The 24,369-nt window shown below is 54.1% G+C and overlaps 1 protein-coding gene across 12 annotated transcripts in view; it reads left to right on the top strand.

Moving 5' to 3' along the window:
- The window catches only part of TTC7B (tetratricopeptide repeat domain 7B), a 238,036-nt gene that overhangs the window by 195,190 nt on the left and 18,477 nt on the right, over positions 1–24,369 (top strand). For 9 of the 12 annotated variants that reach the window (XM_049706983.1, XM_049706981.1, XM_049706980.1 and 6 more), the window contains one exon: positions 11,568–11,770. The exons of 1 other annotated variant lie outside the window; for it this stretch is intronic. In XM_049706983.1, the coding sequence (XP_049562940.1) occupies positions 11,568–11,770 (203 nt within the window). Of the gene's footprint in view, positions 1–556; positions 9,993–11,567; positions 11,771–11,868; positions 13,410–24,369 lie in introns of those variants that run through there. 2 more of the 12 variants (XM_049706982.1, XM_049706984.1) reach the window with 2 other exon arrangements.

The following is a 24,369-nucleotide window of genomic DNA, read 5'->3' as shown; positions in this document are numbered from 1 at the left end:
CCGGACTGGAAACTAGCCCAGAAGGCAGGTGTGACTGCCCCTCCCCCAGTTTCACACGGCTGCTTCTGCATAGCTAGGGAATCGCCACAATAAATGCAGCCTGCAGACATTTAGCAATGGGAATCCCACCATACAGAGCAAATGGTGGCTCCTGATTTGCTTACATATTTATAGTTCCATAGGAAAGATGACTTCTGTTTCTCCAGTTTTACCCCTTGATCTGCAAGGCCTTCCCAGGCTCCACTCTCAGGGTGCACGGCAAAAGCCCAGGTTTGGCCGCAGAAGTGCTTATTACCCACCACTGGCCATCTGTTTACCCCTTTTTTGCCAAGGCTAATTGTATGATGTCCAACCTTGTTTGGAACCTTCGTGTAAGAAACACAATTGGATTTACCTAGGTTTGGCATGTCCCAGAGCCGAGCTCAGTCAGCCGCTCCCGTGTTGGCATCTTTAATTGAGCCAAAACAACCACTGTAAATTAACAAATTATGTTCTTCTAAGCAGAAATACAAAAGAGGGATGATTCACGAACGTGCTGATTGGTCTTCCTGTGCAGATGCTGGCCAGCGTTCAGCCTCTTGCTGGGTTCTAGACAGGCTGACTCAAGGGCCCGGGAACAGCAGTCATGCCTTCCTCTGTGGCTCTCTTGAAGAAAAGCTGGTCCCCAGTCTAGGACCTGGTGCCTGTCCTACTCAGTCATCCTCGTGAGCAGTGACGGCAAAGAACAAAAAGAGAAGGGGTTCACTTTAGTGTCCAGGCCAGGTGAGACTGGCCGAACCTGCAGGGCTAGTAGAGGGGCAGAGTTGTCCTTCAAAATGGGCATGAAGTTGAGTTTTTAAAGGGTTAATGTCTACGAAACCACAAGGGCAGAAGGTGATCCTTCTAGGCTGGAAGCAGCTCCCTTGACCTCCCAGGCATTCTCTTGCTTGTGGCTCGGAAAACCTAATGACCTTGGTGAGGGTCACTGAGTCCCAGGACCGCTTTGCCCAGTGGCTTGCTGCCCCTCCCTCAGTTATCCAGGCTTTGCTCCTCGACGTGACCCACCATGACTCGGGAGGAAATTTTGTAGCTGCTTATTAGAACATTGAAGAACCCGGCAGCTAAGATTCCTTTTGGAGTTATCCTTGAAGTTTTATCAATCGTGTGACATCCCTTTCTCATTGCCATAGCCTATAGGACAGAATAAAGCTCTCATTGCTATTAACGCGTGTGGCTTTTAACATTCTACGAGTTGGTGGGATTGAATTCTGGAAATGGAATATCATACTTGCCTTAAACTCCAGGCAGAATGTAAGTCCCGCTTATATAGTATGAATGAGTGAAGCAAATTATAATCTTTATAGGATTGGTGCTATATTGACTCTTTCAAAGCACTGACTTTGAGTCAAGATTAGAATGGTATCGTATATTCAATATGGTCTTTGAAGAGGTAAACTCAGAAGGAATTCATAAAAGAAGCTTCCACTGAACTGTAAGGTTTTACCATAGGTGGTTTGAGCTTTACTGCTCTGGGTGGCAAACTAAAAGTGACTCACATTTTTTGACAACTTATGGAAACCAGGTAACATCTGCGTCCATCGTCAGCTCTAACAATACCGCCAGATTCTGTAAATGCCGCAAGCTTTGGAAGAAACTAGATCAAGGCCTCACACCCAAGGCCATGGTGTTTCTGTGGCGTTTGCGGGTCTCTTCTCTCCTGGTTGTTTTTGCTGGTGATCTGAGTGTAGTGGGAGCTTGTGGTGGAGGCCCGTGCTGGAGGTGGCCCCAGATTTGAGGCTGGCAGGTAAGGCCACTCTGAGACGACCTCAGATTTCCAGCCTATTATATGAGCAGGTCCCTGAGCCACTTGTGTGTCATCTGAGTGGCAAAGAGATCATGACTGGGACACCGGAGCCTCTGGCTGCTCTGTGAGGACATCAGCCACAGGCCCAGTGGGGAGCACAGACCCAGGAAGTCCAGGGATGCTTGACCATCCAGGGTCCCTCCCGTCCTGTGTGATGGGACCCATGCCCTGGGCGCCCCTTCCCGCTGTACCTCTTCTTCCTTCCTGGACACTTCTGACCCCAGGGCCTCAGGCTCCTCACAGGGTACCTGGTGGCCAACTGGCATGGGTTGTACATGTTTTGTTGCTTGGTTTTTTTGGACCCATGTGACAATTTTATTTAAATTATTTTTGAAAAAATAATACACGCACATGATACACAGTTCAAAAGGCACAAGAGATGTGAAATGAGAGGCTTTCTGCCATCCCAAGTGTCAGTCACACTCCCCCACGGCAACCACCGTTAGCGTGTGCACCCCCGCCGGGGTGTAACACTCGGCGCAGACCATTGCCCTTCGGCACATCAGAGAGCAAATCCGTTGTATGATTTTACCGTAATTTAACCAGTAGCCCACTGACTAACATTTAGATGATTTCTAGTATTTTGCTGCTACAGACGATGCGTCAATGAGTAGCCGTCTATAGATTGTTCCGTCCCTGTAAGGTAAACTCCTCAAAGTGGAATTGACGGATCAAAGGGTGCGTACTCTTTAATTTTGGTAACTTTTGTCACATTGCCTTCCACAGAATTGTGCCAGTTTGCATTCCAGTCAACAAGGTGAGAATGCCCATGTTCTCACATTCTTGATAACACAGCAAATCATCAGACCTCAAGATCTTTGCCGATCTGATAGATGAAAATGGTATTTCAGTTGTCTGCTCCTGGCTTCTGCCCATTTATCTTCTTAGATGCCGAGCTTTTCTTTTTGAGTCGTAAGCACTTATTATGTGTCAAAGAAGTTGGCCTTGTGCCATATGTGCTCTAAGTATTTCCCCCCATTTTAATTTTGTTTGTGTTTTGGGGTTTTGTTGGGGGTTTTTTGCCAAATTTTTTTTTTTTTTTACATTTATCAATCTTTTGGGTATCAAAAGATTGGGTATCAGCTCTGGGTATCACATGATATTTAGAAAGAAACTACCCATTTTTATGGTCTCTTTTCCTGGATTTCCAAGTATCTTCTAGTGCCATTTGTATAAACACCATCTTACAAAGAAGGTCCAAAGCGTTCTTTTCCTCTGTTATGCAGAAGGGAAACCCAGGCCAAATAGAAACCAGCACCTCTGTGGTCTCACTGGGCAGGAGTCAGGTGAGCTGAATTAGAGCCTTTGATGTTTGTTGCACCTTGAGACATATCTTCCTGGGAGTCATACATCGTTTTCTTTAGAATGCACACCTTATCACTGGCCTTTGGAAATTCATACATTCACAGTCATTCAGAGTTGAACCAGGGCCTTTCCCAAGCCAAGCAGCTTCTTGGTGTCCATCCTTCAATTTCCACTTCTGGGATGGCAGCTAAAAATGACTGTGCAGTAGGTGGATAATTTCTGCTTGTTACTTACTAATAATTATAGCTTTCACTTTGGCATCTCTCACCGTCGAAACCAACGGCTATTCTTAGATGTGCAAGATCAGATTTTCTGATTTCTGCTGGGAATGTAAAGCTGTGATACTCTCACAAATTCCTTGGCCCTGGCTGGCCTGTCCCGTTTGCCCTTCCCCCTGCTAGGTTCCTCCCAGCCACCGGGAGGCTGCATCGGCAGGGTTGAAGGGTAATCCTGTGGCACGGCCCCCATGACAAGGTGAAGACAGCTCCCAGACAGGTGGCGTGAGGGTGACTGCACAGGGAGTGCTTGCAGGAGGGAACATGTGGTACCCAGGGGTCAAGCCTGACCTGACACGGTGCCAGTCTCCGTGGGTCAGCCCCGCCAGACCTGCCCCTTCTGCTGCCCTGGGAGGTTTTGATTCACGGTCTACAACCTGCAGGTAGCTGACCTTTACCAAGCACCGTGCATGTGTCAGACCTGATCCTAGGACTTTATGTGTCTTAACTTGTTTAGTCCTTGTGATAGCCGTATAAGGTATAAATACCCCTTAATCACCCCATTTTACAGATGGAAGAACCAAGACACAGCTCTCACGTCACCTGCCTAAGGTTGCATGACTAGTAAGTGGAGAAACCAGAATCCAGACCCAACCAGTGTGGGCCCAGGGCCCCAGCCCCCGCCCAGGGAGGGCACTCAGCTATGGAGCACGCAGCTGTGAGCATCTGTTCACGTGCGTCCTCAGGGCGAGGCTCTGGAGCTCAGGGGTCAGCAGACGGACACGGGCTCTGCCTTCATGGAGTTTACAGATGTGAAACATAACAACTGCAGAAGCACTTAATTCCACGGTGCCGAGTACCCCAGAGCAGCAGTGTAGGCTCTGGGAGAACTGGGAACCGAGGTCCTCCCCAGCCAGGACCGGAGGAGGCCTGAGCACGTGGCAGGCGTAGGACACACGTGGACAGGCCTGTGGGCCACGTGAGCCCTGAGGTTAGAGAAATGGCAGGGCCGCAGGGCATGCAGCCTAGAGAGGAAGAATCACGTGGCCGAGGCGAGGCCAGACGAGCCAGCGCCCTGGTGACCAGGTCAGGATCTCTTCCTAAAAGCACTGAAAAGCTGTGGAAGGACGGCAAGCGGGGGGATGAAGGGATCAGAGGGAGGTTGCTACAAGATCACCCTGGAGGAATGGGGGGCACGGAACGGGAGGCAGTGCCGTGGGGAGGCAAGGTCAGGAACTTCGGTCTGTGTGACCGCGGGGAACGGCCGGTCTGAGGGTGGAGAGAGGGGGATACCTGAGTTGCATTTTCGAGGCAGAACTGATAGGACTTGTTGATGGGTTAGATGTAGGGGTGAAGGAAAAGGAAGACTCCTGTGTTGGGAGCTGGAGCCAGCAGGTAACTGGTGATTCCTCTTCCTGCCACGGGCAGCCTGGGTGGTGGGAACCGATGGGTGGGGATATGGGGGGGCAAGAGCAACCAGAGCCCTCCTTGAACTTGGGAGCGTCGGGTGCCTGAGGACCCACAGTGAAGGTGTCAGGCAGGTGGCTGGATACTCAAGTCTACGCTTGAGGTTTGGGCTAGAGACATCAAGTTGCGAGTGGGGATTTAAAGCCAAGGGATGTGATGAGAATGTCGATGGAGAAGGGAAAGGGCCAGGCCCCAGACCCGAGCCCTCAACATTCAAAATTTGGGGAGGAGAGGAAAAGCCAAAGCAGCAGAAAGGAAGTGGTCAGCAAGGCGGGAGGGAACCGGGAGACGTGGCGTCCTGGCAGCCAAGGGGGGTTACGTCCTGGCAGCCTGCGCGGTACCATCAAGGGCTTGGGTTCTGGACTCAGACTAGTTGAAATCCTGGTCCCACCACCCTAGTGCCCTCCTCTGCAAAATGACGACAGTTTGACAGTCACACAGAAAATGCATGAGAGTGTTCAACAGGTGGGGGTCAGACACTCCATAGCTGTTAAAATAATGATTTCTTGATCAGCATCGTATCTTCATTTATTTTTAAAGGTTATAGTCCATTTATAGTTATTATAAAATATTCCCCACGTTGTATAATGTATCCTTGCCGCTCGTTTTATACCTAATAGTTCATACCTCTTAGTCCCCTACCCCTCCCTTGCCCCTGCCCCCTTCCCTCTCCCCATTGTAAAATAATGATTTTTAAGTGCGTGTGGCAGGTAGGAAATGCTGCGGAGGGCTTGAATAAGGTGGAGACAAAGACATTGGTCTCTCGGCAGACACGTGCGCCCAGCGCTGGCGCTGCCCTGCCCTCCGCGGTGGAGGCTGTCCCAGGACCAGCGTGCTAAGGTTGTTTCCCAAGTCTCCTCTCTCTAGGGAAGCAGGGTTTGGGGAAAGGGAAATGGTTTCGGGGGGTCGGCGAGTCTGCAGGCCTAACTCCCTGCTGCCTGCAAGACCGAGAGAAGCTGATGGCCCACGCGCCTTTTTCTGCATCCCTCTCTGCCAGACCTCTGGGGGAATGGAGGATCTGATGGCTCGCACACAGGTACAGCCCTCGGGCCGCCTCTCACATACACGGCTCCTTTGTGTAAGTTTCACAGGAATGTCCCCTCTGGGTAGGCTAAGCCCCAGGGAGCAGGTGTGCCTTAGCTGAAGGCACCTTGGTGAGAAGAGCTTCCTCGCTTTCCAGGGGCAGATGCAGCCCTACGCCAGGCTCACAGCTGGCCAGCGGGGTCCAGGCTGGTCAGCCCCACTCCGCACAGCGCCTCTGCACGGCGCACGACCCAAACAGCCCTGAGCCCAAGGCAGGCAATGGGAGCCGGTTCTCAGCCTTGCAGCCGACGTGAAGCAGGTGCTTGACAAGTGTCAGAAGAGTGAATGAACGAGTGAGGAAACTGGGCCCCGTGCGGGGCTGTGGGTGCGTCCCACTCCAGGTCCCCCTATCGGGAGCCCCCTTCACCACTGAGGAGGAAAGAGGCCCCGGGCCTTGGCACTATAGCTCAGCCCTTTTCAGATCCCATCTTTAGCTTGGTTTGGCCAACGATTTCGGAAAGCCCTCTGCGCGAGGCACAACGCACAGGGGAGCGGACTTGATCCCGGCCCTCCAGGGACGTGACCTCTACGGGATAACACAAGTCACGGGAGCACGGGGCAGCCTGGGGTGAGGGACTTCCCAGAGCACGCGGGGCAGTGGAGGGGTGACGCACCCAGGCCTATCTGGGGAAGTCGTGTGCAGGGTGGGGTTTGGGGGGACGTCATGTGCAGGGCGAGGTTTGCGGGAACCCAGGGTGAGGAGTGATGGGTCTGCAACAGTACAGGGAAGGCACTTTGGGCAGAAGAAACAGCACAGCCAAGGTGTGGAGGTGAGACCGTGAATGGAGCACGGAGGGAGTGAAAAGGTAGCAGGGTCCTAGTTTAGAACGGGAAGCAAAAACATCTGGGTTACATTCACCTGCAGTTGGGAACCATTGAGGGTTTGCAAGCGGGGGTGGGGTGGAGGGGTATTTCCAGCATTTTTCATAGTAACCTGGTAGCAAGGAGAAAGCAAGAGAGTCCAGAGAGGACAGCCAGAGCTTAGTCTGAGCTTCAGAAAGGGGTAGAAAGTGTCCGTGACCCTGCGTGGCACCTTACCTTTCGTTAGAGGCTGTCAGCTGTCAGCTGCCAGCGACCGGGACAGACTCTGTCCCTGTGACCTCTTCAGAGAGTGACCCTTCAGAGCCCGTCCCGCAGCGGGGGCTCTGACACTGCGCTGAACTGTGTTCTTGTTAGGAGCCGATCAGCTTTAAGTTCCCAGAGCCAGCTTCCCGCTCTGTTGCTGTTCCTTCGGTACAAGCTCTTATATCTCTTAATGAGCTCAAAAGGCCCTTTGTGGGGTTTTTTGTGTGTTTTTTGTTTTCACTTGAATTTAGCTCTTGGTGAAGGGGTCGGGGAGCATCACTTGCTGTGACTTCTCTGGCCTTTGACTCCTCATCGACCTGGGCCACAGAGACGGTTGCCTTCCTCTGACCCGCAAGCAGTGTCCATTAGTCTACAGTCTTTCCTTAAGCACCTACTAAGTGCTAGGCCTGTGCTAAGGGGTGCAGAGGTGACGTGGCTGGAAGTTGCTCATAGTTTTAGTGGGAAAAGACAATACCGATCACATTTTTTGGAGGCTTTAGGGAAATAGTACACCTCTGTTTGCGTCCTGAGTTCTGAGCCAGTTAAGAAAGAGACAGGGAGTGAGATGGAGATCACACTCCCAGCTTTGTGCCCAGGGAGGCTGAATCGGAGGATGCATCGTGACTCCTGGCCTCAGCTGGGCTCCCAGTGCATCACAGCTGATCGAATTCACCCGTCCCGAATTGCTGGCCTCGCTGTCGCAGGGGCAGAGCCCAGCATCACGCCCGCAGGAGCAAGCCGAGAATGCGGGCATTCAAGGCTCCAGGCTTCCACCCTCTTGGTTGAGACGCGGGCCAGCCTCAGGCCCCACCTGGCAGGTGAACAGGCCCAGAGAAGTTGATGGCCTTGCCCAAGGTCACACACAAGGCCTGGGCGCAGGGATCGAACCCTCCATGTTCCCCTGACACTGGCTGACCAACGGGGTACCCTAGAGTCCTGGTAGCAAGGAGAAGGAGGGCTTGAATAAGGTGGAGGCAGTGCTGCCTCAGAGACCCGGAGAGGGGGCCAAACCAAGAAGGGAGGCCAGCTGTCCACTCTTAAGATCTCTTTGGAGGAAAGAGGCTCCACTGGGGAGAAATGGTTTGAAAATCACCCCAGCCCGTTGCGCCTGTGTCCTTCTGTTTGATCTTAAAACGGAGGGGTCAGGGAGCAGCGCGGGCCGTGCACTCGCCCGCCCCTCTGCCTCGGGAGCACAGGCCGCAGCAGTGACATGAGCCTGCCCCTACAACTTGGACAGCACGGCAAAGAAGTCCTCGGGGGTCTGGATCCTCTCTCCCACCTTCTCAATCATGACTCAGCTCAGCCCCCGTCGTCTGTTTCCTCATCACGAGGAGGGAGGAGAGGCACCAGACCTGTAGCCGAAGACACGGAACCAAGAAGACACTCGGTCCCGTGTTTGTTTTCACGGGGACCCACACAGAACAGGGTGTCATCTACATTGTTGTGTTGGTGTTCAAGGCTCCCCCCACTGCTGCAACATACACCTTGATTCTTGTTATAAAACCTCTGGGGACTTCCCTGGTGGTCCAGTGGCTGGGAGTCTGCCTTCCAATGCAGGGGATGCGGGTTCGATCCCTGGTCGGGGAACTGGGATTTCACATGCTGTGAGGCAACTAGGCCCGCACGCCGCAACTAGAGAGGAGCCCGCGCGCCGCAATGAAGAGCCTGCGTGCCGCAACTAAGCCCCGAAGCAGCCAAAAAACAAATAAATGAAAATAAAATAAAATAAAATTTAAAAATCAAAAGCAAAACAAAGCTCTGGAATCATTTCGTCCCCGCTCTCCCAAGTTGGCCTTTATTCCGGAGCGATCTAGACGGGAGGGGCCTGTGGCGTCTCACCCACCCACAGGCAGCCCTGGGACCTTGGAAATGAACACGAACTCACCCCCAAAGGGAAGCAAGTCAGGAGGCAGCATACAGTGGGAGGAACATTCTGTATTGCTGCCCCCGCAGCCGCCAGGCTCCGGAACCTGAAACTGCCAGATACACCCCGGACTCTTCTGGCGGGAGCTTGGATAGAGTCGTGTTACTGGAAGACAGCGGGCAGCCCTGCGTGTCTATCTCCCAGGAGGGCAGGTTTTGCAGAGGCCCAGGCGGAAGGACAGACGCGTGTGGTCTCTGTTCCTACAGAGGCCCCGTGTGTAGTAGGTGCTCAGTAAGTACCTCAAGAGAGGAGTCTCGGAGGACGTGAGGCAGGCGCAGTGCCGGCCCGGCCACACTTAGAGCTCAGTTGTATGTGAGTGTCCGAGTTTCCAGGTCTGAGAGGCTGGGCCTCTCCCCGCAGGTCCCCGGGCCAGCCCATCACCTCTGCTCCCTGTTGAGGGGGACTGATGGCCAGAAGCACAGATGGGGTGCAGGGTGGGTCTGTGCCTCCCCCGGGCTTGCTCATGGCCTGAGGAGTCAGTCACTGGTGTGACTATGGTCACCAGGGAAGTGAGGTGCTTAGGAGAGGGCCATGCAGTGGCATCGACACTGACCACACCCTGCCCACCCAGAATTTCCAGTCTCCGCGCCTGAAGCTGGAGGTGGGGAGGTAGAAGGGTGGATGTCAGCAGAACGTGCTGTCCGGGGGCGTAGCCAGGACCCCTCACCAAATGTCTCTAGGGACACAGCCATCAGAGGGATACCCAGGCTGGGCTCCCCTTCCAGCTGGGGCGGTGGGACGGGGTCAGAGGTAGCTTCCGGGGGTGGTGGCCGTTGAGCTGGGCTTTAAAGGGGGTACAGGGGTGACACCATCAGGGCAGAGGCAAGAGAATAAACAAAAGCCCAGGGAAACAGCGGCGGCTTAACACGGCAGAGCCCGGGGGTGTAGGAAGCAATAGGAACACAGGTTAGTAGGGGTGGTAGAGACAGTCACCATGGGCTCCGGATGCCAGGCAAAGGGGTCTGGATGTTATCTGGGGGCAGGGGAGACACTGTTCTCTGTAGAGAGCTGAGAGCACAGCCGCAAAGCCACGCCTGCCTGTACCTTGCCCTGGGACCTCGGACAAATTGCTCAGCCTGTCTGTGCCGCAGTTTCCTCGTCTGTATAACGGGGATAAAATAATAGTACCTAGTGGATCACTGTGCAGACAAAAGCAGAAATGAGAGCACTTCTTTGCACAAAACCCATGTTTGATGATGATTAGCTACTGGTATCATTACTGTTACCGATCATTCGTTCGCAACCATTTCTTGCGCTCTGCCAGGCGCTCATCCGGTCGCTGGGGACTCAGCAGTGAATAGTGTGAAGGTGGTGGCTTATGTCCTAGAGGGGCCCCCCAGACAGTGAGTGAGACAGACAGGGTGAGCCTGGTATTGGCTGGAAGAGAAAGCAGGGAAAGGAACTGGGTCGTGCTGGGTCAGGACGGGGTAGGGGGAGCAGCAGTTTTAGGTGGGATGGTCAGCAGAAGCCTCTCAGAGGCCGTTCCAGGGAAGACTGAAGGGGGTGAGGGGTGCCCAGGAACGGAAGGAGCGCTTTGCAGCAGGGTGGTGACCCCACCGGAGCTTTGCCTGGGGAGGCTGGTCTGTCAGTGGCTGCGCGGGACAGAGGGGCTGGAGGAGAGACGGGAGGGGCGTGAGGGAAAAAGTCAATGTTTTCTGTTTCTTTGTATTGTGTTCTTCTATCATTCCTATTCTCGTGTGCCTTCCGTTATACACAATGTGTGCATATACACGTAACTTGGAGATATGGGCACAAAACCTCCTTCTCTGCCAGGAGTGGAGGCCAGCAGTCAGGGCAGGAGCAGGCGAGGAAGGGGCTGCCCGGGGGTGGGAGGAGGGGTCCGTGGGCCCGGAGCACAGCGGCCACCTGAGCGGGGCTCTGGGTGGTGGTCTTGACAGGTGTGGCTGAGGAGGGAGAGTCTTCCCACATCCAGCCAACGCAGGCCCTACATTGGAGAGGCGGTGGGGCCGTGACCTCAGGGCCCTAAGGAAATGAGGAATCTGAGCGGACCTGGGGATGGCTGGGGGCACGGGACGTGCATGATGGAAGCCAGGGCTGCAGAGCAATTAGGGACCCTCCACGTAGGCGTGGGAGACTTGAGACCTAAGATTGGAGGAGAGCTCATTTTCCTGCTTTTTGGAAAGCGATGGCTCGTCAGTGTTATACAGTTACTAGTCCCCCCGGTGCAGTGGCTTTCCCTGGTCGGTCCAGGGCAGGGTCTGATGGAGCAGTGATTTTATGTCGTGCCCATAGCAGCACCGCCTGCTGGCCTTGTCACACTTCCTGGCATCAGGGGAACCAGCCCGAGAGCAGAGCCGTTGCCCTGTGAGGGGCTGTGCCGCTCTGGTTTGCCTGTCCTTGGGTTCATCCAGCCCTTCTTCTGTGGTTGCCAGAGCTGAGGGCAGGTGTCCCTGGTGCGCCCTGAGGATGCGTGACCTCCGAATGGGGGGGGCAGGGCCCAGGCAGGCCTCACTCCCGTCTCATCGGTGGTGACAAGTGTCCCCTCCAAGGCCGCACGGCCTTGACGCTAGGCTGGCTGGCTCTGGGCCCTGCGTATTCCAGGTGGGCCCCTGCCAGACTCCCATGGTGGAGGGGAGGCGATGTCCCGGGGCCCCTGAAGGGCAGTGGCCCAGGACAGCATCTGCCTGTGCTCTCCTCCTCACAGCTGAAGTCTACATCGGCATTGGGAAGCCGGCAGAAGCCACAGCCTGTACCCAAGAAGCTGCCAACCTCTTCCCGATGTCCCACAACGTCCTGTACATGCGAGGCCAGGTTGCCGAGCTCCGAGGAAACATCGAGGAGGCCCGGCGGTGGTACGAAGAGGCCTTATCCATAAGCCCCACCCACGTGAAAAGCATGCAGCGGCTGGTGAGTCTGAGCGCTGGCGGGGCCTCCAGCCCTGGACCAGGGTCCCCCGGGAAGCAGCACATAGTTCTTGACCCTCAAACCCTGTTCCTGTTCCAAAGGCCAGATGCACCGGGGCTGCCAGGCTGTCAAGGTGCATCAAGCCAGCGGGCGCCGTTTGCTTGCAGTTACGCACATGGAGCTCGTAGGAATCGGCAGCGCACAGCCTCAGCGACCCTGCCTGGGGGTCCTGATCAGTGTGAGAGGACAGTTGTGAGTCAACGGTCTCCAGCCAGCAGTCCAAGCCACCTTGTGGCTCTGGCTTTAATAAAGACATATTTGTGGCCCTGGGCACTGTCATTGTCCTCTTGGTCTCCGAGCTGCTTATAGCAGCCACCTTGGGGGTGTCCGCACCTTGGGGAGCCTTCAGTACAGAAGTCAGAGCACTTTACCTCCTGGGGGGCTCTCTTACCTTGAGGGAGCCGAGACCCCAGCCTGTCTCCGAGGCCACTGGCTAGTGGGAGCGTCCTGTCAGAGGACGGGGGGCAGCCCTACTGTGCCCAGAGGACCCAGGTAAGTCACCACGGCGTCCACACTGCATACGGGTGTGGTGGCTCTGAAGCCGCACATGCCCCTCCTCTGGGTGCCCGGCCAGGAGCCCGGGGCTGACCCACTGCTCCCCTCCCTTCCTTGCGGGGGAGTTGGCCACCTGACCACCTCGGTTTCAGTTGGGTGGGGTCAAATAGACCACTCACACGTGGGGCACAGCGGCTGCCCAGGAGCCGCCCGTCTGCTGTCCCCTTCCTGCGAGAGTCTGGATGGAGACTTGGAGATGAACCGGGTCCAGGGAGCGGGTGAAAAGCTGCTTTCTCTGGGCCTGTCGGCCAGACTTAGCTTCTGAATTTGTATTTCATTCTCAGCGGTAGGACATCTCTGATTTCATGAGCCACGGGAAGGGAAAAGCCCGTAATGCAGCCGAGGTGACCTTCAGGTGGGCAGCCCTCGGGAGCCCAGCGTGTATGATCGGGGGGTGTGACGTGGAGGAACGGGCATCGGACAAGGTGTCCAGGGACAGAATTCTGGCCCTGCCGTGTCACTCGCTCGCTCTCTGACTTTGGGGAAAGCCCATAAGCTCTCCGCACTCGGTTTCCTTGCTGTAAAATGAAAGTATTCAACTAGATAGGCTGTGAGTTTCTGTCCAGTGCTAAGAGGATACGGTTTTGTAACCAATAAGTAAAATGTTCTCCAGAGGGTCCCAAAGGCTTTGTTCTCTCACCATTGCTCACAGTAACATCACAAAATGTAGATGGAGCTGAGCAGTAACTGGTGGTTTTCAGCAGAAGAGGGCCCAGGTGCCCAGCATTAGGAACCATGGGAAACGTATGCTTCTGAGCCAGATCTGGGTTCAAACTCAGCCCTGTCCCTGCCCCCGGGACACCTTGGGCTAGTCACTTAACCTCTAAGAGCCTCGGTGTTTCTGTGCATTGAGCTGTTCCTTACCCAGTTCATTTGTGAGAACAACATGAAATGGTTTACATAACGAGTCCAGCAGAGCTCCTGGCACCTAGTAGGTGCTCATTAAATAGAAAACTGAAGACAATCATTTTCAGTTTTAAAAATAAATCAGACCTTGTAATAATTACAATCATTTAATTTTCAACTTCCCTTTATGAGCATTTTGTAGTTCAATACAGCTTTATAAATAATTTTACGTATTATCCAAACATTAGTTTGTTTGGTTAAAAATATTCCATGGCTTTTCATTTTTGTCTCACTATTGTAAGAGGAATCTGTAAAGAGCTTTTGAGATCTCCCTGCTTTTGCTGAAGTATCACAGAAGAGGTATAATCAACACCGAGTACCCAGCCTTTTTATTAAAAAGAGGCAGCGTGTTTCTACCCCGGGGCCTATGAATTATTCAGAGAAGTATTTCTTGTTCGTCCCCAAGGGGAACACATGAGACAAAAGATCAAATAGGAAAATCGCACCGGGAAAGTTTTCTGTTTCACCTTTGGAGCTTGTCAAGACACCTGAGCTCCCTGCCAAATGCCAGACGCTTTCCTTTCTGAAAGGAGCAGCAGTGGGCCCAGCGGAGGAGAGCCGGTGAGCGAGGGCCGGGTGATGGAGGGGCCTTGCCTGTTGGATCCAGGGCAACAACCGAGCCTTCTCTGGCCTGGAGACATTAGCTGCCTTGGAGGTCTCAACAGGAGAAAATCGCGATCATAATAAACTCTTAAACTTCTCCACGCATCCTGATACATTCAAAAACTATCTAGACTGGAGGCAGATTGAGTCCGACAGGCCTACAAATTTGAGGAGTTCAGATTCTCGTGGTCCGAAACTGCCCAGTGACTGTGCTTGTTGTGGGTCCCAAAGGGTGGCTTGGCCAGTTCCTTCTTGGTGACCTCGTAAATGATGCCAGCTGGCCTGCGTCCTCCCAGCCACAGCCACAACTGGCGGGAGACCCGCGGCAGCCAAGGTCAGCTTCCCCTCCCACCGGTACTGCCGACTCTCCTGGTGCCCACGGAGGGGCAGCCCCTGGAACCCAGGCCCCCAGCCCTGAAACATCACAGCCCTCTCTTTCCTGCCTCCCACCCCAGCGGCACAGGAAAGCGCTGTTCCTTTGGCTCACCCTCTTGGTGCATAAAGAGGCATAATCTTAGCCCCAGACACACATGAAGCACAGGAAGGGAAACCTCTTATTGAGTCACAGAAGGTCCTGCCTCTACCCTCGTGGCAGCCAGACTGCTTTGCAAGCCCCTAAGTGAAGACGAATTGTCAGCAGGGAGATCAGAGGCCGCCTTTTTCCAGGTGACGTCCAAGGGAAGAGTCGGGGGCTCTAGACTTACGGGGCAGAGGAGGCGGAAACAGATGTGAGCGTTGGCACCTGCCTGGCTCTCAGGAGTGGGGTGCGCAAGTGACAGGGTGGGCCAAGGAGGCCTGGCCGCAAGGCCACGGCGAGGGTCAGAGGTCAGACTAGAAGGAGTTTGAAGGACCTGAGCGCAGCAGCGAGCACCATCCCGAAGAACCAGCCAAGGGGCTTCCAAGGGAAGGAACCGACTGCAGGCAGATTGCAGGTCATGGAAAAAGCCCAGAGGATGGAAAGTGCGTCTGCGTCAGCCCTGATGCTCAGAGAGGAAGGAGAGGGGCCAAGGGGCAGTCGGAGGGAGCCGATTTGAAGGAAGGAAGCCACGTTGTGTGTCACAGGTGGAGACCAGGGGCTGACGGTGGCCACGGAGAACGGTTAGCAGTCGGGGCGCGAGCTTGTTCCCTGAGGAACGATTGTTTGCTACCTTCTAGGACAGGTTAGGGGGAGGACGTGCCACCGCCCAGCCCAGCTCGTAGGAGAGGCACGATTTCAGAGAAATGCAAACACATTAATATTGTTAAAAAGCAATAACGACTTGGAGGCAGATGGTATTCATTAAAGTATTAAATGTATTAAAGTTAATACAAGGTCAGACTTGACAACAGAAATGTAAATTAAACCCCAGTGAAAATTGACAGTTTTCTAATAGTTTCAGCCTTCACAGATGTGTTTAAATTCACATACAGGGCAAAGAAAGAAGAGAAATCATGTGTTTAATATTAATAATGAGTTAGCACAAGACAAGAGAGCTGAGTGTGGGCAGATAGTAAGGGAGCGGTGAGCTGACGGGATAAGGAATTACAAAGTGATGTTGTTGACAAGGGGAGGGAATCATAGAGTGATCAGACTTCTTTCCAGAAAATCTAAAGGCATATGTTCATATCATTTTTGCATAAGTATATAACTTTACATACATTTGCATGCCATGGTAAAAAGCCTTTCACTCCCAGGACCTGAGATAAATTAATGAAACATAGAGCAACTGTTTCCACACCAGTAACCCTGTGCTCAGGAGGAGGGGGTAGAGGAGGGAAAGGGGGCTCACGGCGGACTAAGGACAGAGGAACGGCCTCTGGGTGATACCACCCAGGCCAAGGACAGGCACGGACTCAGGGTAGACAGGGACACGATGACCAGGATATGGACAGGCTCTGCAAACAGGGCCACCTGCTTGCCCTCTGATAACGTCACCCTAGGCTCCCAAGGGCAGTGTGTGAGATGGGAGGGTAAGAAAGGAACAGAGGGGCTTCCCTGGCGGCGCAGTGGTTGAGAGTCCGCCTGCCGATTCAGGGGACACGGGTTCGTGCCCCGGTCCGGGAAGATCCCACATGCCGCGGAGTGGCTAGGCCCGTGAGCCATGGCCGCTGAGCCTGCGCGTCCGGAGCCTGTGTTCCGCAACGGGAGAGGCCACAATAGTGAGAGGCCCACGTACCGCAAAAAAAAAAAAAAAAAAGAAAGGAACAGAGAGAGCCTTCAAGAGGGAGATGAACGTGGAAGGAAGCCAGAAAGGCTGTGTGCGGGGAGATGATGTTGGTAAGACTAGAGGGGAAAATACTGCTGAGAAAGTAACTTATCCTGGAGCACATCACCAATGAACTCGACAGGTCGAAAAGAGGTGTGAAACAGAAGCAGATGGTGGGGGTCGTCCAGGGCGTGCTGGGGGCTGGGGCCGCAGGAGAGGGAGACAGGCGTGCTCTGCTCGGGCGGCTTTGGGGAGGGTGTGAGCTGGAGAGGGGCTGGGCCCGGAGGGCCCCGCTCACGCCCCAACCCCACCCTGCAGGGAAGGAAGAGGACTGACGTGTCCCCAAGGGATGGGCCTCCAGCTACGGCAAGATGAGAGTCTCTCAGAGCTAATGCCGAAGCGGGGAGAAACCAGAGAGGAAGCACCAGGGACCACGGCCTTGAATGTCGAAGGTCCCACGACAAGGCTGGACACCTGGACAGGGACAGAGGCCATCCATCCTTCAAAGGAGGGTAGCTAGGAGACCGGGGGTGGGCAGTGTGAATTTCACCCCCTCTGCCACAGGAAGTAGTGAGAAAGGCCCACTGGTGGAGCTCCCCAAAGAAAGGGGAGGATGATGGGGAAGAGAGACCATCGGAGGCCAGGGGTCCTCCCAGGAGTGGGGCGGAGGCCTCCCTGCCTCAGCCTGAGGGCCCCGTGATGGTGGGTTGTATGAATAGCTCAGCAAGGACCCCCAGGGAGGCTGCAGGGGGTTCCTGCTCAGTGGAAAGACACTTTGGGGGCTCTTGTAGGTGGCCAGTTGAATAATAGAATAGACTTTTTGTTTGGGGCATGAAGGGTCCAAAAGTGCTGGCTGACCTCTGTGGATGAGGCGTGAAACACGCCTCACCCCACACCTCAGTTCAATCCAGACAGCTCCAGGCTAAAGATTTCAGCACAGGTGTCTTCGAGGGTCTCCTCCGTGATCTTACATTTTCAGAAACATCAGAAATCTGTAGTGACATCAAGTGTGAGAACTTCAGAATGGGTGCTGCAGTTCTGTTCCGGGAGCACATTAGTAGCAAAGGCTGGCAGAGAACGGCCGCGCTGTCGGAAAAGTGCATCCTGTTATGAAATACCCAGAGGCACGCCACGTCGGCGGGAGGTCTGGAAGGAGGACCTGAAATGCGCGGTGCAGGGGGACAAGTCTTCTGGATGGTTACTTCATTTTAAGTCGTGTTCGCAGCTCTAAAGTTTGAGCCGGAAGCATCCGAACAAGGCTAATGACATTGCTCGGAGACGGCGGCAGCTCTTCTGAAGTTCAAAGAGGGACCTGAAGTCGGAGCTTTCTTTAAACTGTCCTCAAGCTTACACGCGCGTCTACTGTGCGAAAATACTTCATCCCATTGCGCATGACGAGCCAGAAGGGTGGCAGGCAGGGCAGGTCTGAATCAAGGGAAAGAGGTGACTCCGGCTTGCCTGACGCAGCTTGCACTGCTAAATTATGAAACTTTGGTGTTTTTTCTCTCTCTCCCTCTTTTAAAGTGTTTCATGAAACTTGGAGGAAATTGCTTGCGTCTATTTTATGATTTAGAAGCACGTTTTCCAGTTGATGCCCCTATTGGATGAGAGATGCAGCATGAAGTCGTGAAATTTTCAGGGTGATTCCAGAGGCGGCAACTGTCTGTGTATCTGTCTAGCTTATCCATCAGTTTAGTAAGGGGTACCCAGGGCCCAGGGCCCAGACAGGGCAGGGCTCCGCATCTTTCCCTTGGAGAAGCCAGTCTTAAAGAAGGGAACTTTGATCCTTCCTGTTACTCTGGATAAGACCCAGGTACAATTAAGGTAATGAAGCCGAATGGAGATACCCTTCCCCTTGCAAATGCTGATCTTGAGAAACGGATCTCTTTCATCGAAAGTATCGATTTCTCTCTGTACATAGAAAGAATGATTGGCAGGGAACAAAACACTACCATCGTCTAGTGAGAAGCCTTCTCATCTATTAATTGTATTTCATTTACTTCCAGGATTTTTAAAATGCTTTTAAACATAAGGGGAACAATTGTTTTCTTTAAAGGAAGACTACTGAAATATTTAGATGTCCACCTTTCCTACTCATCTGTGTGCTGTTGACAGTACTCTTTGAAAAGTGTACAGGCCTTAACTTCTCTACTGTCTTTACTGACAGTATTTGGGACTCAAACTAACAGAGGAGAGGAAAGAGCAGGGCCTTCTACCAGATGCTTAGCCCCTGTTCCTCACTCCAGCTTCCCTCCCGTCCCTTAATGGTACACACTGCCTCTGAGCAACATTGACAGCTTCAGGCCCTTCCAAGAATTTTTCTTTTTTTAATGGATTTATTTATTTATTTTTGGCTTCGTTGGGTCTTCGTTGCTGCGCGCGGACTCTCTCTAGTTGCAGTGAGCCGGGGCTGCTCTTCGTTGCGGTGCACGGGCTTCTCATTGCGGCGGCTTCACTTGTTGCGGAGCACGGGCTCTAGGTGTGCGGGCTTCAGTAGTTGTGGCACGCAGGCTCGGTTGTTGTGGCTCTCAGTCTCTAGAGTGCAGGCTCAGTAGTTGTGGCACACGGGCTTAGTTGCTCCTCGGCATGTGAGATCTTCTCCGACCAGGGCTCGAATCCATGTCCCCTGCATTGGCAGGCAGATTCTTAACCACTGTGCCACCAGGGAAGTCCCCCAAGAATTATTAATAATTAGCACGAATATAACCTTAACCTCAAAAAAGAAATGTAAAACCTCATTCACCGTATCTGATGTTTATTCTTGCAGTATGAAATATGAAATAGAGAATTTCATTTTTACTGATGGGGACGCTGCCCTTGGTGACCTGCCCTAGGTCATATTTCAAGTTAGGAGCAGAGCCAGGACAAGAAGGTAGAGTCACTTAAGAGTCTCCAGCTTGAATGATAGGACAGCACAGAGGTTGAGAGCATGGCACTGGAGCCAACCCACCTGGGTCCCAGCTTTGTCACTTACCAACTGTGTGGCCTGAGATACATCCCTTAATCTTTCTGTACTTCCATTTTCTCAGCTATAAAATGGGGATAATAAAGGTGATCCCCTGGCGGTGTGATTTTGCGGGTTAAGTGAGTCACACAGGCTGCCTAGCCCTCCATAAGCACTAGCTATGAGCGTTACTACCAGTCTCCATAATTTAGGTCCCACCTGCCTGTGGTGGAAGCCTCTCTGCCTCGATTTGACAGGGAGTTCTTTTCTGAAGGAACTGACCATGGGTGTGGCTTTCCTCCTGAACCAAATTTCAGCAGTTGGAGGAGCTGAAATAAGAATGTATCATGGGGCTTCCCTGGTGGCGCAGTGGTTGAGAGTCCGCCTGCTGATGCAGGGGACACGGGTTCGTGCCCCGGTCCGGGAAGATCCCACATGCCACGGAGCAGCTAGGCCCGTGAGCCATGGCCGCTGAGCCTGCACGTCCGGAGCCTGTGCTCCGCAATGGGAGAGGCCACAGCAGTGAGAGGCCCTCGTACCGCAAAAAAAAAAAAAAAAAAAAAAAAAAAGAATATATCATGGCACGTGCTTGGCCGAGAGCATGGTATTACACTTTCCTTTTTAAGTATTACTTTCTGACTGTTTCTGTTGAGCCTGTAGCCCTAGTTATCCAGGCTGAAAGGAGTCAGGGAACGGTGGAGGCCCCAGCTGGCCTGACTTGTTGTCAGGTAGAGGCGAAAAGCATCTCTTCTGACTGGGTTCAGGGGGAGGCCCAGCTGGGCCAGACCAGGGCTGCTGTGGAAGATGGGTGCCCCCATGGCCAGGGTGGGGTGGGCCCTCGGCCTGTGGGCAGGGGCGGTCAGGTACCAGGCATCAGCCTGGGCGGCAGGAAGGGCAGAGCCTGTCGTGGAGCCCGGCTCAGGAGTCACTGCCTCTGAGAAGCGTTTCTTGGCCCCCTACCTACCTACCCTGACAGAGGGGCCCTCAGCCCCTTGACCTCCCTCCCTGGAAGCACCGGTTGAACCAACGCGGACTTGTTTGCTCATGGGTCTGTCTGCTCCTTGGGGGAAGGCGCCCTGCCTGAGGCAGCCCAGTGACTGTGTAGACCAGGGGTGGCCGGCCGGCGTGGGGCGGGTGGGCTGGGGAGGAGGGAGGGGGAGAACAACTACAGGCGATGGTGAACTTGACAGATGTCATTACTCCCCTTTTATGAGTGAAGCCCCCCAAAGCCTGGGTGCTAATTCCCTTGCACAGACCGAGCAGCTCTCGTGGGGACATGCTGGCTCCGCCGGGCAGGTTTACTAGCTCTTTGTGGCTCCGCCTCTGCACAAAGTCCCATCGACCACGAGGACAGGAAATGACACTGAGGTGGGACTGGAGACCGTGGAGGCCTGGACAGGGCTAATTAATGCACCTCCCGGGGCAGCGGGATCTCAGAGAGGACTTGCTGGGCTGCCAGGCAGGGCTCCCGTCAGGTGTGTCAGCTTAGTGGTTACCTGTGGACCTGCTCCAGGGGCTGAACATGACAGAAGGCTGGAGGGGCAGCCCTCTGTTCAGGGGCCCCGGGAGGGGCGCGGTGATGACCCCTCTCAAGTTCAGACACTCTGTCCTGTTGTCCCCAAGCACATTCTTCTGTGTCAGACCCTGAACCCCATTTGGGGAGCATGGTGGTCACCATCCTTAGACCACAGACGGCCGTGGGACACTACTGGAGTCCACAGGGGCGAGGCCCGGGCCGAGGGCGGGCAGGCGCCCCCGTGCAGCTGTCTGCCGGGCCTGCCAGGCTCTCTCAGTCCAGTCGGGGAGGGTCACCTCTAAGAAACGGACTCACCTGACCACACCCACGAGAGACCTAGTTCCAGACCAGAGATCAAAATGGTAATGTAAAAAGAATCCACCATTCCTTGGTCGAAGCCCCTGTGCTCTGTTTCCCCGCTCCCCAGAGGAGCTCACCTGCCAAGCTAGATGCCAGGCGCCAAGGCCTGACTCAGACTCAAATGCTGGGGAGGCTGAAATGGCCACCCCGGGCGGCCGGGGGCACCGAGGCAGACGTGTTGACAAGGCAGCCGCCAAGGGGTTGGAGCTGCGTGGACCCCGGCAGCACCCCTCCTCCGCCACACAGAGCTTCTTCCTGGGCCACAGCGCTCCCACCTGTTGCCTCCCCTGTAGGCCAGAGCCTCCCTGCTAATGTCCTGTGGCTACAGGTGAGCCAGGAAAGGGATAGCCTCAGCCCCGTGTGCCACGCAAGTATCATTCAACATCATCTCCCGTCTGAAAACAACGGACGTCCAAACCCCACTCCCTCAGGCCAGGTGAATTCTCTTGTAGTGGACTTCCTGTTGGTCACCCCCAAGCCATCTCTCCCCAAGGACGATCTTTTGTCCCTTGGTTGTGACTCGGGACACACCCTCAGCCCTTCCTGCTGGTTCCCTCCATAGATTGTGAGCCTGGCGTCCCGTTCAGGACGAGACCACCTTCTACTCTTGGTCCCAGACTGAGGGAGCCTCTTCTTTTGCCCCTGACCCCCACCCCAAACCCAGATGAAAGCAGCTTCCTTATTTCCACAGCACCAAGATATCTTCTCTGCTCTCACATCTTGCTTGGGTTGGGGAGGGGCGTCTTCCGAGGAAGGGAGGGAGAGGCCACATTGCCCTAACCGGCTTTGCAGAGCACCTGCACCCGTCTTTGGGAGGGAGGTGACAGCAGTGGCAGAAACAGTCAAAGAGCGAGTCTGCCAAAGCGGATCAGGGGAGCGAACCCAGCAGAGAGGACCTTTGAGTGGGGACGGGTGTGGCGGGTATTGGGAATGACTTGAGGGAAGAAGCAGGTAATTGAAAGGTTTTACGACACAAGCTATGTCTTCACATCATTTTGAAACTGTGTGCTTCTGGCTTGTTGGGAACGTGTGTCCTTGTTGGAGCAAAAGGAGTGTCGCCTGGGAATCCAGAACGTGTGCTGTACATCCGCATGACTCCTGTGTGACTTGGGGCCCTTGTTCCCGCCACCCCCCGCCCCCACCAGAAACCCTCCCACCCCAAACAGCATCAGTCGGTGCAGGGATGTTCTCTGCAGACATTTTCTGCTTGATGATTGGGTCCATCCTCCCACTGCAGCATTTTCTGGGTGCTGGCCAGGGAGCCGTGGCATCGGGCCACCCCTGCGTTCCCTGAGGACTGAAATCACAGACCCAGAAGCAACACAGACCCAGGGCAGGTTCTGAAATGCAAGCCGTGTCACTAGGCTTTCCTTTGCTGCAGCTTAAGGGAAAAAATGAATTCTGTGTTTATTCCTCTTTTGTTTTGGAGTCTTAGATGACTAATTACAGGCAGAGTGGTTCAGTGTCTCATTAGTAATGATGATCTAAAATTATTTAAAATCTGACATACTCTACCCAAACCATTTATTCTTAGAAATTCTGCCCCATTATTCCAGGACGATTTGACGGTTCGCTTCCACTGCTTTCCTGCCTTTCCACAGTTATTGCTCCCTAGCTTGGATCAGGAATTTGATCCAGATTTTTTCATTTACCAGGGTCCTTCTGTGTTCTCAGATCCCGGTCCCTAATCCCCCCTCCTTATTTCAGGCCTCCCAGGATTTTAGCCCTGCTGCTTAACTTGGATTCCTCAGCTCCCTCTGCCCCCGCGCAGCCTGCCTCTGAACTCAGCCAGAGGGCGTAGCTGCCACCATTTTCTCATGGTGGCATTTGGAGCCACCCGGGCTGGCAGCCTCCGACCCGTCTCGTGCCTGAATTGCTTCCCCATCATTTGGGGCTGGTCCCAGAGACGCCCCTGCTGGTGTTTCTGGGCTCTCTCTGGGCCATGTCTCTCTCACGTGTTGTCCGGACCTTCTGACAGTCTGAGCTTAAAACTCTTCAGCCCAGAGGTCTAGGGAGGACCTCCTGTGAGAAGTCTCCCCCAGGTACTGCTTCTGGTTTTCCTTCACCGATATCAAGGATGAGGGCCTAGGGTGGACAGGTGGCAGATGAAAGCCTTTGGACCTGATGCTCCCCAGACAGTTGAAAGCAGTCCGGGATTTAGAACGCCAGTGGAATTCCCTAATCTAAGCGTCCCCTTTCACAGTTGGGGAAGCTGAGACAGACAGGGGAAGGGACTTGCCAAGGGCACAGCACTGAGTGGCAGACCCACCAGGAATCCTGATTCCATCACTTTTGAAGGTTTCATGCCCACTTTCCTTATCTGTAAAACGGGATAATAGCACTTGCTTTCTTGGGTTGGGGGTGGGGTGAAAGGCATCAGCTCTCTGGACCCCTCCAGGGTGACCCTGGCCCCAGAGAACTCTGCCCCTTGCTCTGGTGGGAGGAGTGGAATTTCTCACCATCTTCTGGGGATTGGAGGGCTTGACTCTGTGACTTGACAGTCAAGCAGCAACTGCTGAGCCTGTCTCCTTTCTCTTTTGCTCTCAACTGCAGTGAAGTCTCTGTCTTTCCTCTTGCCTCTCACCTTGCCCAGAGGGGTCTCTCCCTGCTGTGTAGCATTCCTGCTCACAGCTGCCCGGACCCTGGATATGCCTGAATCGACAGCTTCAGCACTGATTTAGGAGCCCAGGCACATGCAGAAAAGTTTCTGGGTTAGCCTTTGGTGTCCCTCCTGTTACCAAGGGGGTGGGGTGGTGGTGAAGGATTGCTTTAGGAGGAAGGAATGCCAAATGCACCAATGACGAAATACCAAGAATCACCAGGTTTCAGGCTCTGGAAAGGTGATTACTTGGATCCAGATGTGCAGAAGCCTCCTCTGGGGCCTGTCATCGCAGACCCCTTGCTCTTAGAAACCTGCTGACCAAGGAGGGGTCCAAGGTGTGCAGGGGCTCCACGCTGGGGTATTTGATGAGAAGGCTGCCCGGGGTCCGGAGGTGGCCTTACCCCAACGTGCCTCCAAGGAAGGCCTCAGCTGCCTCCTGGGGAGAGAAGAGAACTGCGGTCTGAGAGACCCCCCACTAGCTCTCAGATCTGGGCCTCGGTGTCCAGAAAGCCCAAGACTCCAAGAGTTTGGGAACGCCCTTTGCGAGCTCCTCAGCTCGACGGCTCCTCCGCCAAGGTTCCCGGGACTCCAAGCACTTCGCCCCGTGGTTACTTTGCCCCTTCACTTCCCGCCAGGTCCACTGACTGTGCCGCGGTCCCTCTCGTCCCTCCTCCAGGCTGCGTCCTCCCTCCACCTTCCTCATCTGCTTGGTGTTTACATAACACCTGTCTCTTAAAATACCTTTGCAGGTATTGTTTCTTTTCATGCCTCTCAGAACATCAGCTAGTCGCCCAGAAGGCGTGTAAAGCCGCAAAGGACTCAGTATTTGAGCCTCTGCTCTGTGTCAGGGGTTGTTCTAGCTTTACCTAG

Source organism: Orcinus orca, chromosome 2, assembly GCF_937001465.1.
Source record: "Orcinus orca chromosome 2, mOrcOrc1.1, whole genome shotgun sequence".
Lineage (NCBI taxonomy): Eukaryota > Metazoa > Chordata > Mammalia > Artiodactyla > Delphinidae > Orcinus > Orcinus orca.
This window is presented reverse-complemented; position numbering and strand designations above follow the sequence as displayed.